Raw genomic sequence first — 12,806 nt, 5'->3', positions numbered from 1 at the left:
GGAGTTCACTAAACCTGCCTATGAATCGGCTAACCAAGCTCCCTTTAACCCGATAAAAACAACTGCAGTTGATTGTGGACACTCACCAAGGGGCTACCTTCCCTTTAATGCAGGACTACTATGTGATAAGTTATTATGTCTTCTGATGGGATCAGTAGTCCACTGAAAGGCAAAGACTCCTAGCATTAAGACTAACATCCCGTTACTTAAAGGGTTTTTCCCACCATACACTTTAGGCCTTATCCACAGGATAGGGTCTAACTTGTTGATCAATGGGGGGGGGGTATCAGTGAAGAGACCCCCACAGATCTCAAGAATGTGGGTATAATGTACCCCCATCAGACCCCTTGTTGCTCCCCGAGATGAGCGAAGCAGCCGGTGGTGCATGGTCAGGCTGCTCTTTAATCTCTATGTAGCTGATGGAGATTGCCAAGTATGAGGCTCGGCAATCTTTGTCTGCTCCATAGAGATGAACAGGGCAGCCCAGCCATGTGCGACCGGCTGCTCCGCTTGAGAGCGACAAGAGGTCAGATGGGGGTACATCGGACCCCCATTCTCATGATCTGTGGGTGTCTCTTCACTGATACCCCCCCATTGATCAGCAAGTTAGACCCTATCCTGGGGAGGACCAGAAGGACCCCAAAGCCCCCGAGCAGCTGGGAGACCCGCCCCACAGCATTTTCTGCTTACGGGGGGAAAACCACATGGAGAAGAACAGGAAACAGGAGTAAAGTAAAGTCTGTGTAGTTTTTGGGCAAGGTGAGAGTGTTTGTGTGTTGTCAGGATTGGAGAGGGGAGTGAGTGTTGTCAGTAGGAGGGGGGGGGTGTCTGTCACAGTAAAGAATTAGCCGAGTTATTTTACAAATTGTGCTGAAAACCCCAACTCGACTTATACTCAAGCCTATAAAAAAAATTAACACTGCACTCACCTCCTTTCTGACGCCCCCCCTCCTGCAGGTCCCCTTCTTGCTTCGGGTGGGCCGGCTCTGTCTTAGTGTCCTACCACTACTCTTCGGGTCCCTACTTGGCAGGCTATATACTGTGGGGCAGGGGCTGGCAGGCTATGATCTGGGGGGGTAGGAGCTGTCAGGCTATATACTGAGGGGCAGGGGCTGGCAGGCTATATACGTTTGTAGTATGTAGAGACTAGTCCCTTGTCCCCTGGGCATGACTAGAGAAGAGCGGTTCCCTACCACCCTAGGGAAACCACTCTGTCATTTGTCCATTTCAAATATAAAAAAAAACATCCCCTCTCCTGCATTGCTACAGCCCCATCGCTTCCCTCCTGCAGACGTCATACATACAATGCCCGCCCATCGTCTCCCCTTCTCGTCAGGCAATTCTTGAGCCTGTGCTGGTCTGCATCTGTCATAATCTGCGTCTGGACAAGTGCAGATGGGAGACACATTTTTTTTATTGTAAAAGGAGTTTCCTGGGGGTGGCGGGGGGGGGGGGGGACTCTCCAGCCACACCCAAGGGACAAGGGACTAGTCTCTGCATATAGTACAGGTAAAGTTTGATCCAAGGTGGCATATCAGTGCGAGCTGTGGCAAGAAGGTTAGATCTGCTTATCAGTGTCCAGAGCATGGAGAAGATACCTGGCAGATGTGAGGAGATATGGAGGGGGCCGTAGGTTGGCTAAACCACCAGCAAAGAGGAACTGGAAGAGCAGTGCCAGAACCTTGCAAAATTACCTCCAGGAAACTAAAATCAATGTGTCTGCTCAGATACAGACTCCATGATGGTGATTATGAGGACCCAATGTCCACAAATCTGTGTTGTGCTTACAGCCCAATACTGTGCAGGACCATTGGCATTGCCAGAGAACATTAAGATTGGCAGATACGACATTGGCACTCTTTGCTCTTCACAAATGCGAGCAGGTTCACTCTGAGCACATGTGACAGATATCACAGGGTCTGCAGATGCAGCAGAAAACATCCTCCAGCATGTTCGGTTTTGCTTTGGGTCAAAAGTTTGTGGAACAATTTCTTTGGAGAATATGTGCTAGCCAAAGGTACCTTTATGGTCGTTAGGTACCAAGATTCAGGTACAGCGGTCCTTGGGTTCCTGCATAATAAAAGCATTAATGCCATGGCCTGGCCGCCCCGTTCCCCACACCTGAATCCAATCAAGCACATGTGGGACATCATGTTTTTTCCATTCAACAATGCCACGTTGCAGTACAAACTGTCCAGGAGTTGACTGATGCTTTAATCCAAGTCTCTGAGATGATTCATGAGAACATACAGAACTTTATCAGGAGCATGTCCAGGCGTTGTAGGGTAGGTCAAACAGGCATGTGGAGGCCACACAAACTACTGGGCCTCATTTCCTTTTCTTGAGGCATTTCCACTGAAGTTGGATGAAATTTTCAACAGAGCATAATTTCAAATGCAGAACTCTATGAGATATTAATTTTGATTTTCATTGATCATTTTATGTTTTATTAACACATTCCACTATGTAATAAATAAATAAATAATTGCAACTGGAATATTTCATTTATTCAGATCTAGCATGTGATATTTTAGTGTTCCATTTATTTTTATGAGAAGTGTTCTTTATAACCTAAATACATTCTTCAAAATAGTAATTTTGTTTCTAAATGCTTTAATCAGTATTATAGAAAGGCGGAGAAGGGGAGATCAGATAGCGCTCATAGAGTAGTACTCTACTGGTAGGTTGATTAAATTGTGAGCCCCATTGGGGACAAGGACCGATTTGGCAAGCTCTGTGCAGCACTGCGTAATCTGTGTGTGCTATATAAATAAAGGAATTATTATTATAACTTTGTAGTAACCAGTAGGGTGCTTGTAGTTTTGCTAGATAAGGCACAAATCTATTTTTGGTGTTTTAATGCTGGTATACACGCCGCCAGGTGCTGCCTTTGGACACGGGTCCTCGAAACACAGTTTAGATTAAAACACATTTTATTTAGTATCTCAGGAACACAACTTGTTTTGTAATCAACTATGACTCCTTTATCAAGTAAAAAAAGACTGCAGCGTCGGTTGAAGGGTTAACTACTTGAGGGTAGTTACCAAATAAAATGTTTTTTAATCTAATCTAATCCAGATCATGTGAATACCCATGTGCGCCAATCGTGACAACCCCTCCTGCAATTATTCAGTTTTATAAGTTTTTTTTTTTTTTTTAACTATACTGGCCTTTAAAGTGTAAAACAAGTATGGTATTAATGGTTTATCATGAGTTTTCAAAATCTTTTTTTGTGTTAAGTGAAAAGTTTTTTTGATACATTTTGAGATAAATACCATTATTTATTTTTCACCCTTCCAGGATTTATTGGACTTGAATGATATTATAAATGAATTTTCGCATCTGGTACATGTAAGTATATTTTTCACATCTTAATGTCTATGCTTTGGAGTAATTAATTCATTTCTAAATTGTTGATTCTCGTCTGGCATTGGGGCAGATTTATCACTAGTCAGGAATGTACCACCGTTTTTAAAGTGACTAAGTAGCTCTTTAGATGTCTTTTACACATGAGATAATATGGCTTAGACAGTTTGACAAATGTACCATCTGAGGTGCTAATGTCTGCAGTGGATATGCAACTTTAAAAAAGTCAAACAAACATCTCAAATTTGGCACATCTAGTTTCTGACTTTTTCCTTTGCCAGACTGGAGTGGATCTGCACCTAAATATGCCACTAAAGAGAAAATTGGGTTGACAAAAATGTACTAAACAAATAACTAATTTGGAGCAAATCGTCAGATGTGACAATTGTGAAACATTTCAAGAATAGAAATTTTGTAGATTTTATCTACAAATCTAAAAGAAAAAATTCTGTGCTGCAAACACTGATGTTTTGGATAGCATACTCTAACCTGTGTGCCACTTGGAATGTAGTGATAAGAAAAATACAATATAATACAGGCACATGAAAATCACACAGACTCACTGGGGAGATGTTTAATTCTACTCTGCACTGGTCTGAAAACCGACACATTAATACAATTGTCTGCTGCACTTGATTATTTATTTGTAATGGTGCAATACAATAAAGCACCAAGATCCATTTTAGTAGAGTGTATTGTAAACTAAAAACTTTTTTTTATCAGATGCCGTTTAATGGATCACTTAAAAAAACAGATACATTGCTCTTTGTGCCTCTGGCACATGACTCCTCCGAGGCAAGACACTGACCAGATGCTGTCAGTGCCCCATGCCCCTCTATGGGGGCTGTGATACTGTTACAAATTGTGTGGCTGTATCAGGGGCCCCCATACGGTCATTTGCGTGAGGCCTTAAAACTCCTAGTTAATACGATTGAAAAAAGACATCTAGGCCCTTATTGAAGCTCTTTGCCAATGCTACTATAACCAGCTCCTGAGTCAGGCTATTTCACAGATTTACAGAAAAAGTCTTGTCACCACTGAAGATCAAATCAAAAGAGAGGGAGGCACTGTCTCCATTTTGAGAAAAAAAAAACTTCAATTTGATTTAACCTGGAACCGCTTTCCACCATATTTTTGTATGGACATTTATAAATTTATATACATTTTTCATGTCTACTAATTCATCTAAAATGTATGGATTCATTTATGTTGCAAACTGATACAAATTAAGACCATCCAAATCAATTGGGATAAACTGATCTATTAGTCATCCATTACAGAATGTTAAAACTGAAAGTGCTAAACGGTAGCCTAAATGCAGACGTGAACTGGCTTCAGGTAGGTTACCTTACATTATTAGTAGCGAAAAAAAAAAAACAGATGCTAGCTGTTGGACTATTTTTTCTACTACTTGTTAACAGAAGGGGGAAATGAATCTGCTGGTGTTAAAAATAGGACATAAATAATTCTTCCATTAGCCTTCTGTTCTTCAGGCAAAAAAAATTACTTTTATTTAGACGATGCAGTCAATTGTAACTGTGGCACCTAAAGAGTTTCAGAGGGAGGAGACCCCTTCTTTCAGGCAACACCTCTGCTAATTAAAGATTTACCTATAGTATATTACTATTACTCATCCACAACTAACAGAGTGCATGTCATTTTGAAGGCTAATGTGCTAGCTGTTCATTTAGCAGCTACCACATGTCCCCATTCTATGAGCTCATGCCTGGCCGTCAATTAAGAAGTCAGATGTTACTGCTGTAAAAGACGTAACACAGTTCCATTGCCAAAAATAATTTAGTTATAAAAATTTCTGAAATTTATAGTGAAAATAGATTTATAATATGATTTAGGCCACACAATGAATAGCACAAAATTGCTCAAATGTAATTGGCCATGCTTCAATCCAATAATATTTTCCCTCTTTCACGAAATGTGACATTTCTGTACGTCACATGTCTGTTAAGGATGTATTAAGCAGGCTCACAGAGTCCGCTCCATACACAGCGGGTGTTGGCTGCATTATGCAGCTAACACCTCGACTCTGGCACTGATCGCAGGTGTTGACCCCTAAAGTGCCGGAATCAAACGTGATGGTGGCACTTAAATGATGGTGCCAATGTCTTCAGTGGGGGTCGACTGGTTGCTATGACAGCCAAGGCCCTAATGGAGGGATCCATGGCTGTCGTAGGATCTGTAAAGGAGCCTGCTGTCACAGTCATTAGTTAGGTGATTATGGCTGTGGGAAGAGCCAGGGGTTAAGTGACTTTCTTGGGGGGTCACAATGTTAACTTGCTTTTAGTATACCAGCTTTCTAGTGCATGGCAAGGAGTATAAAATGCCACCACTTAGAAGCACGATTTATTTTGCTGAAAATAAGTCTTCATGCAGCTCCTTACATGAAACAATCAAAAAGTTCTACATTTTTGAAGGTTGGGAGCGAAGAACAGAAACGGAAAACAGAAAAAGTCCATCATCAGACAGTTCAGATAAATTATAAAATCAAAGATATAGTATTATATATTTAGAGTAATATTATTTATGAGTTGGAGTAAGTGTAGAGTTGCCTAAGCATGTCCGGTTCCACTATTGAGAAAGGTGCAGGTGCTAGAGGTATACTAGAAATGTTCAAGATGAGGACCACTTTTCCATATACATGAAAAGTGCTAAAAGTGTTGATGCTTCTACCACATTATTAAATGTAAGCTCTCTGTGTAACAAAGACAGTTAAGTTATTTTTTTCAGGCTAGAGGTAGAAGGGAGACAGATAACAAATAGTTAATTCTTTAACTTTAATTTCTTTCCCCTTCCAGCACTGTTTATCAGGTGCTATTAGTGAACTGCCATTAACAGCTGTGCAGCTACACAGCGCTACAGATGAAAGCTGCTGCAGGGTCCCTGATTACAAAAATTAAATAGTGTGTATTGGCTTTCTGCTGGTTCCCAGCAGGAAATCTCACTCATAATTCCTTTGCATCCAGACACAGCAGGAGAAGATTGACAGCATTGAAGACCATGTCAACACTGCTGCTGTGAATGTTGAAGAGGGAACCAAAAACCTGGGGAAGGTAGGGATATGCTCCTGCTGTTGAATCGATGGTACTGTGCCTACCAGCAATCTTCTGTATTAACCCAATTGATCTGCCGTCTTTAATGCTGAGGGAAACAGCAATTAAGGAAATAAGAAAGAAATGACACATGGGTAAGAAGGAGGGAGCAGTGAAGAAGAAATCAATCTCTGCTGTGATATGCTATCACATTCATTCTTTAAGCACTAAGAAGTAGCCATCCTGCATTTTGCATTTAGTTGTTTTTAGATTATTTTACAAAGTCAACTATTTAAAGCTAAAAGCACACTGTTGTCTCCAAGTAACCTCAAGATTAATGTCACAATCCTCAAATATATATGTGGCATTTCCATGGGCTGAAATGCAGCTTATCTATGGTTCTTATTTATTTTTACCCTTTAGGGTGAGACCACACGTGGGTTTGTATTGCATTTACACATTGATTCAAGCATGTTTGTAGATGACCTTCAATCTTTACTTATTTCTTTTGATGTGCCAGAACAAACAATATATCCTACTGTTCAGAAATATCATGCATAGTATAGCGGATATCAGTTGGTAAGCAGTAATCATACAGTACTCATGGCCAACCTGTCCTTTTTATGATGAGTTATAGTCAAGGCTGGGCACTGTGTCCTGCTCCATACGTCCCTGTACAAGAGCTAAGCCTTCTGGGTCTCCATATAGGAGATTGTGCACTCAAGTATGGAAACTATGTTTATTTCTTGCTTACTTATGTGTAGAGTTTGGTTACATCTACACATGAGCGAGATATGAAATGATAGTTAGTAGCTTGAATTAATGTGTTATGTTAGAAGTATACACTGTAAAGCACATGGTCTAGTGGATGGACATCATTTTTATATCCAGTGTTTTGTTTTATGCATTTTAGTCTTATACATATGGATCTTTAAAAACATATTTGTGTACTTTTACTTTTAAGATTAGTTTGCTTGGCCTCTGGCTGCGTTCACACGTGGCTTTCTGAAAGGATGAATGCATTTTCATGTTACTGTGCGTTTGTCTGCTTCAAAGCAACCAAACGCATAGTAAAATAAAAATGCATGCGCCAGAATGCCACGTGTGAACGCACCCACATAAGTTATCTATCTGAGGCACTGAAGCCACTGTAAATGTATAAAACTTCACATCTCCTAATTGTAATAGAGGAACATGTGTAGATTTCACAGATATCTCATAGTCATAGTCATGTTCACATGCTGTGTATACTCGAGTATAAGCTGACAAAAAAATGTGCTGAAACACTCAAACTCGGCTTATACAAGATAAAAAATAAAGTCAAAACTCACTTTTCCGATGCAGCAGTAATAAAATTCAATCCTTACACGAAGATTCAAAATTTATCATTTAAATATGTACAAATCCAGACTAATTGTATAAAGAAAATGTACTTTCCTAAAAATACTAAGATGTGAGGAGTCCATACTGTACATACCCCACATGCAGAGTCGTAGCTAGGGGTTCAGCTAGGGTAAGGCAAAAACCAACCCAAGTGGGCCCCCAACCCAGGTGTTCCAGTATTCCACCATACAGTGACCATATAGTGGTACATTTCGTTATATACAGCCCTCCTTATTAACAATTATATTATATAACAATGTGGTGACAGGAGACTGCACTAATTTCTGTACTTATACACATTTCGGGGGAGATTTATTATTAGTCCTATGTAGATTCTTGACATATAATTTGTGAGCAAACATTGTTTTTGGTGGGTTTTTTTAGCGAGAGAAAAACACAACTCTAAAGTCACGCAATGGCGGAAAAATGTGAATTTTCAAAAGAACGCAAATTCATCCATTGCTACGGGGGAGATTTATATATATATATATATATATATATATATACACTCACCGGCCACTTTATTAGGTATACCTGTCCAACTGCTCGTTAACACTTAATTTCTAATCAGCCAATCACATGGCAGCAACTCAGTGCATTTAAGCATGTAGACATGGTCAAGACAATCTCCTGCAGTTCAAACCGAGCATCAGTATGGGGAAGAAAGGTGATTTGAGTGCCTTTGAACGTGGCATGGTTGTTGGTGCCAGAAGGGCCGGTCTGAGTATTTCAGAAACTGCTGATCTACTGAGATTTTCACACACAACCATCTCTAGGGTTTACAGAGAATGGTCCGAAAAAGAAAAAACATCCTGTGAGCGGCAGCTCTGTGGGCGGAAATGCCTTGTTGATGCCAGAGGTCAGAGGAGAATGGGCAGACTGGTTCGAGCTGATAGAAAGGCAACAGTGACTCAAATCGCCACCCGTTACAACCAAGGTAGGCAGAAGAGCATGGTAGGGTGGTAGGGTCAGAATTTGGCGTCAACAACATGAATTTGGCGTCAACAACATGAAAGCATGGATCCATCCTGCCTTGTATCAACGGTTCAGGCTGGTGGTGGTGGTGGTGTCATGGTGTGGGGAATATTTTCTTGGCACTCTTTGGGCCCCTTGGTACCAATTGAGCATCGTTGCAACGCCACAGCCTACCTGAGTATTGTTGCTGACCATGTCCATCCCTTTATGACCACAATGTACCCAACATCTGATGGCTACTTTCAGCAGGATAATGCGCCATGTCATAAAGCTGGAATCATCTCAGACTGGTTTCTTGAACATGACAATGAGTTCACTGTACTCAAATGGCCTCCACAGTCACCAGATCTCAATCCAATAAAGCATCTTTGGGATGCAGTGGAACGGGAGATTCGCATCATGGATGTGCAGCCGACAAATCTGCGGCAACTGTGTGATGCCATCATGTCAATATGGACCAAAATCTCTGAGGAATGCTTCCAGCACCTTGTTGAATCTATGCCACGAAGAATTGAGGCAGTTCTGAAGGCAAAAGGGGGTCCAACCCGTTACTAGCATGGTGCATGGTGTACCTAATAAAGTGGCCGGTGAGTGTATATATATATATATATATATATATATATATATATATATATATATATATATATATATTCGCAAAACAATTGTAGCAGCACTCTCTGTAAAGTGAATTAAATTCAGGTGCACATTCCAGAACCCAGAGCAGAGTCCCTCCAAAATTTAAATAAAATGAAAATGGTACCGCTCCGAGATTTAAAAGTAAAGCAAACATACTGATTTATTCCAACATGTGCCAAGCTACGTTTCAGCTCCTAAAGCCTGGGGACCTCTTCAAGCAAAGGTGTATACAAACTGTACAAATTTTTATAATATACAAAGGAAGTGACATCACTACATCGATGTATAAAAATATCTGACCTCATCAATTCATAAAGTAATTCATTTCTTAGTGTTCATATCTCATATTAATGTTATTCAGTATTTACCAAACTGTAACATAAAGTTCACAAGTGCTTATTTATAGAATAACGTTTGCCCACCTAAGAATCAGCTAAGACCGGATCTAACAAAGTCAGCGTGCTGCCTTGGTCATTGCGCATGTCCTTGGTCACATGACTACATTTCAGGTTAGGAATTGTGGGTAAAGGGAGATCACATGACGACTTTGGCGGGCGCGCATGGAATAGTGTCGCCACCGTCACCATATTGGATAAGGGAAGACTGCTATCGGTAAAAATTAGAGATTATATCTCTTGCGCATTTTAACATTAGATATATTTAGGTTTTTATATATCGATGTAATGATGTCACTTCCTTTGTATATTGTATAAATTTGTACACAGTTTGTATACATATTTGCTTGAAGAAGGCTCCAGGCTTCTGCCACATGTTGGAATAAATCGGTATGTTTGCTTCACTTTTAAATCCCGGAGTGCATTGCTGTGCATATATATATATGTACTGATATATATAGTAAGGGATTAGGTCTGGGAACATCTTCTCCTGGGTTAGCACACTGGTAAATTCACTGTCCGCAATGTGCGATTTGGGTACAACTGATTGCATCCAGTTATATTCGGCAGTTAAACAAAATAAACAAAACAGCAAAAATACAGCCTAAGCCTCTCCAGTACTATCTATACATCAAGGCTCCCTACCTCACCAGGTGCCTGGCACCCCAAAAACTTTCAGTGTCACTTCACTGCCACAGCTTCACAGGCTTTTGACGTAGCCTGTCTCTTCCCCAGGGTGGAGCTATTGTGGGAAGTCTATACCAGGTACTTGTGCACGACTTCCAGCTGGCTGCTAATTAAACTTAATCAGACAGACCCAACTCTCCCAAGTCTGCCATCTGCTCAGCTTTTCCAGCAAAATACACCCTTCATACCCAAAATCTGCTTTAGTGGCACCTACCCTGCCACAATATATATACACAGAAATGCACTTCTCCTTTCCTGTGTATATAGACGTTTCGGCTCCAATGACCCAGAGCCTTTCATAAAGGGGTATTCCCATGAAGACAAGTTTCTTAATTGTACTCTGGATAACAAAATAACACATTGTAAGAAATCTTCAGTTTTTTTGCCAATTTGTTGCATGAAATGTCCTTTACTTCTAAAAACAAGAATATATTGTCGAGTTTCATATACAAGTTTTTTTTCTGATCATTGTGAGAGTTTCATTGAACAAACGCGTCAGCCTTGATTACATGCTGAGGTTACATTGCGTTTTAGCAGATGCAGTGGAAACGCAATCATAGCATTTGATCAAGGCTGAAGCCTTTAGAATGCGTCACAAACGCATCAAAAAACGCAATGCAACACATCGTGTGAATGCGCCCTCAGCCTTCTTACACAGTTAGCGAACACAATAGCCCACATTTACTAAGGTCCTTGCACGTTAATTTCATTGCAAACAGCACAGATATTTAAGAAGTGTCTGAGATACACTTCTGGCGCACGCTGCACACAAATTAGGGGGCGTTCTGGAGAATTTTTTTTTTAATTATTATTATATATTTTTTTCACTTTCTTTTTATTTTTACTTTCACTATTTTTGAGACTCCCTAGGGTACTTTAACCCTAGGTTGTCTGTTCGATCCTACCATATACTGCCATACTACAGTATGGCAGTATATGGGAATTTTCAACCTCATTCATTAAAATGTGCAAATTGCACATTGTAATGAATGGGTTAAAACGAGACTTTGGGAGACCTAAGGCTGTCATGGCGACCAATTGCCAGTCCCCGATGGGCGTCTTTTTGGTCCTCTCCATGCACTGGGACCCGAAGCGCGCCATACTATGAAGGCACTCTTCAGGAAGGGGTTAAGATGGTGAAAATGTGTGATGTTTTTGAACCTAAAGCTGAGTAAAATTTTATTTACATCCAGTATGTCAGTGAGGCCCCTTACACACTGTGAACCATACATATTTAATAATGAATATAAAGTTTAGTCTTTTAAGGTATGCCAGTAAAATATTTGTGAATTGAGATATATAATTCACAAGGGTATAGTAACTTCAGAGATTGTCTATAAGTGTAAAATTGTTTTCTTAATTATTTTTTGCAACCTAAAAATAATTTAGAGTGCATTTGGTAATGATGCTTAAATTTTCTTTTTATTTATGATTATTTCACAAGGTGTTACAATACAAGCTGTCACTGCTTCCTGCAGCAGGTGCTCTCATTGGTGGAATAGTTGGGGGCCCTATTGGCCTGATGGCTGGATTTAAAGTGGCTGGCATTGCTACTGCGATTGGTGGTGGACTTCTAGGCTTCACGGGAGGAAAAGTTTTACAGAGAAAAAAGGAAAATGTGGGAACAGAGCAGAGATCCAGTATAGAATACCATCCAAATGAAGAAAAGAAATGCACCTGAAACAATAATGTATTTTAACTTGTAAAGTGTTTGTAAATAAAGATTTGTAAAGGTTTTCAGTATCTTTTGGACAGATGTGTGGTATTAATATGAAAATACATTTTGAGATGCATGTTTTAACATTATTCCTTGTTTTTTTTCAATGTGTTTATTTTTTTTTATATGATACAACAGGGCATTTTATTAGGGTCAACAAAGCAAACCTTAAGTTGAAAGAAAATGGGACTGGATGGAAAGGGAGGGGACCAAGGTCATTTGTACATCATCCTGCAAGAAGTGTTCAACTCAATTAAATCCACTTAGGTCCTTTTGTGCTGTTAGGATCCAGTGCATTTAATGAGGTTATGTTCATTGATGGAATATAGCTTAGTCTTGTAGTGTTTGTGGGGAGAGGTGCATTAGGGGAGTAAAACAAGAAAGGCCTTACAGTAAAATAAAACATAAACAAGTAAAACCAGACAATAAAAAAAAGTCTGGTTGCCTCTTCCTCCAAGCCACACCAACTCATCCCTAGTAGCTGTCTGCACGGGAATCTTCACAGGAGACATCTGGCAGGGAATCATTTGTATAGTTGTGTGGGGTCGGGGAATCAAGTCATTAGGGAAATACCATCATCATTCACCGGTTAATACTACT

At 40.1% G+C, this 12,806-nt stretch overlaps 1 protein-coding gene across 5 annotated transcripts in view; it reads left to right on the top strand.

Annotated features, from left to right (window-relative positions):
• The window catches only part of STX17 (syntaxin 17), a 91,582-nt gene extending 79,290 nt beyond the window's left edge, over positions 1–12,292 (top strand). For 4 of the 5 annotated variants that reach the window (XM_072153056.1, XM_072153058.1, XM_072153060.1 and 1 more), the window contains 3 exons: positions 3,301–3,351; positions 6,348–6,434; positions 11,934–12,292. In XM_072153056.1, the coding sequence (XP_072009157.1) occupies positions 3,301–3,351; positions 6,348–6,434; positions 11,934–12,170 (375 nt within the window). In that variant the 3' untranslated portion in view covers positions 12,171–12,292. The remainder of the gene's footprint in view (positions 1–3,300; positions 3,352–6,347; positions 6,435–11,933) is intronic. The other variant, XM_072153061.1, reaches the window with a different exon arrangement.
• The last annotated feature ends 514 nt before the right edge of the window (positions 12,293–12,806 follow it).

This window comes from Engystomops pustulosus, chromosome 5, assembly GCF_040894005.1.
Source record: "Engystomops pustulosus chromosome 5, aEngPut4.maternal, whole genome shotgun sequence".
NCBI lineage: Eukaryota > Metazoa > Chordata > Amphibia > Anura > Leptodactylidae > Engystomops > Engystomops pustulosus.
The sequence above is the reverse complement of the archived record's forward strand: the minus strand, read 5'-3'. Positions and strand labels throughout refer to the sequence as shown.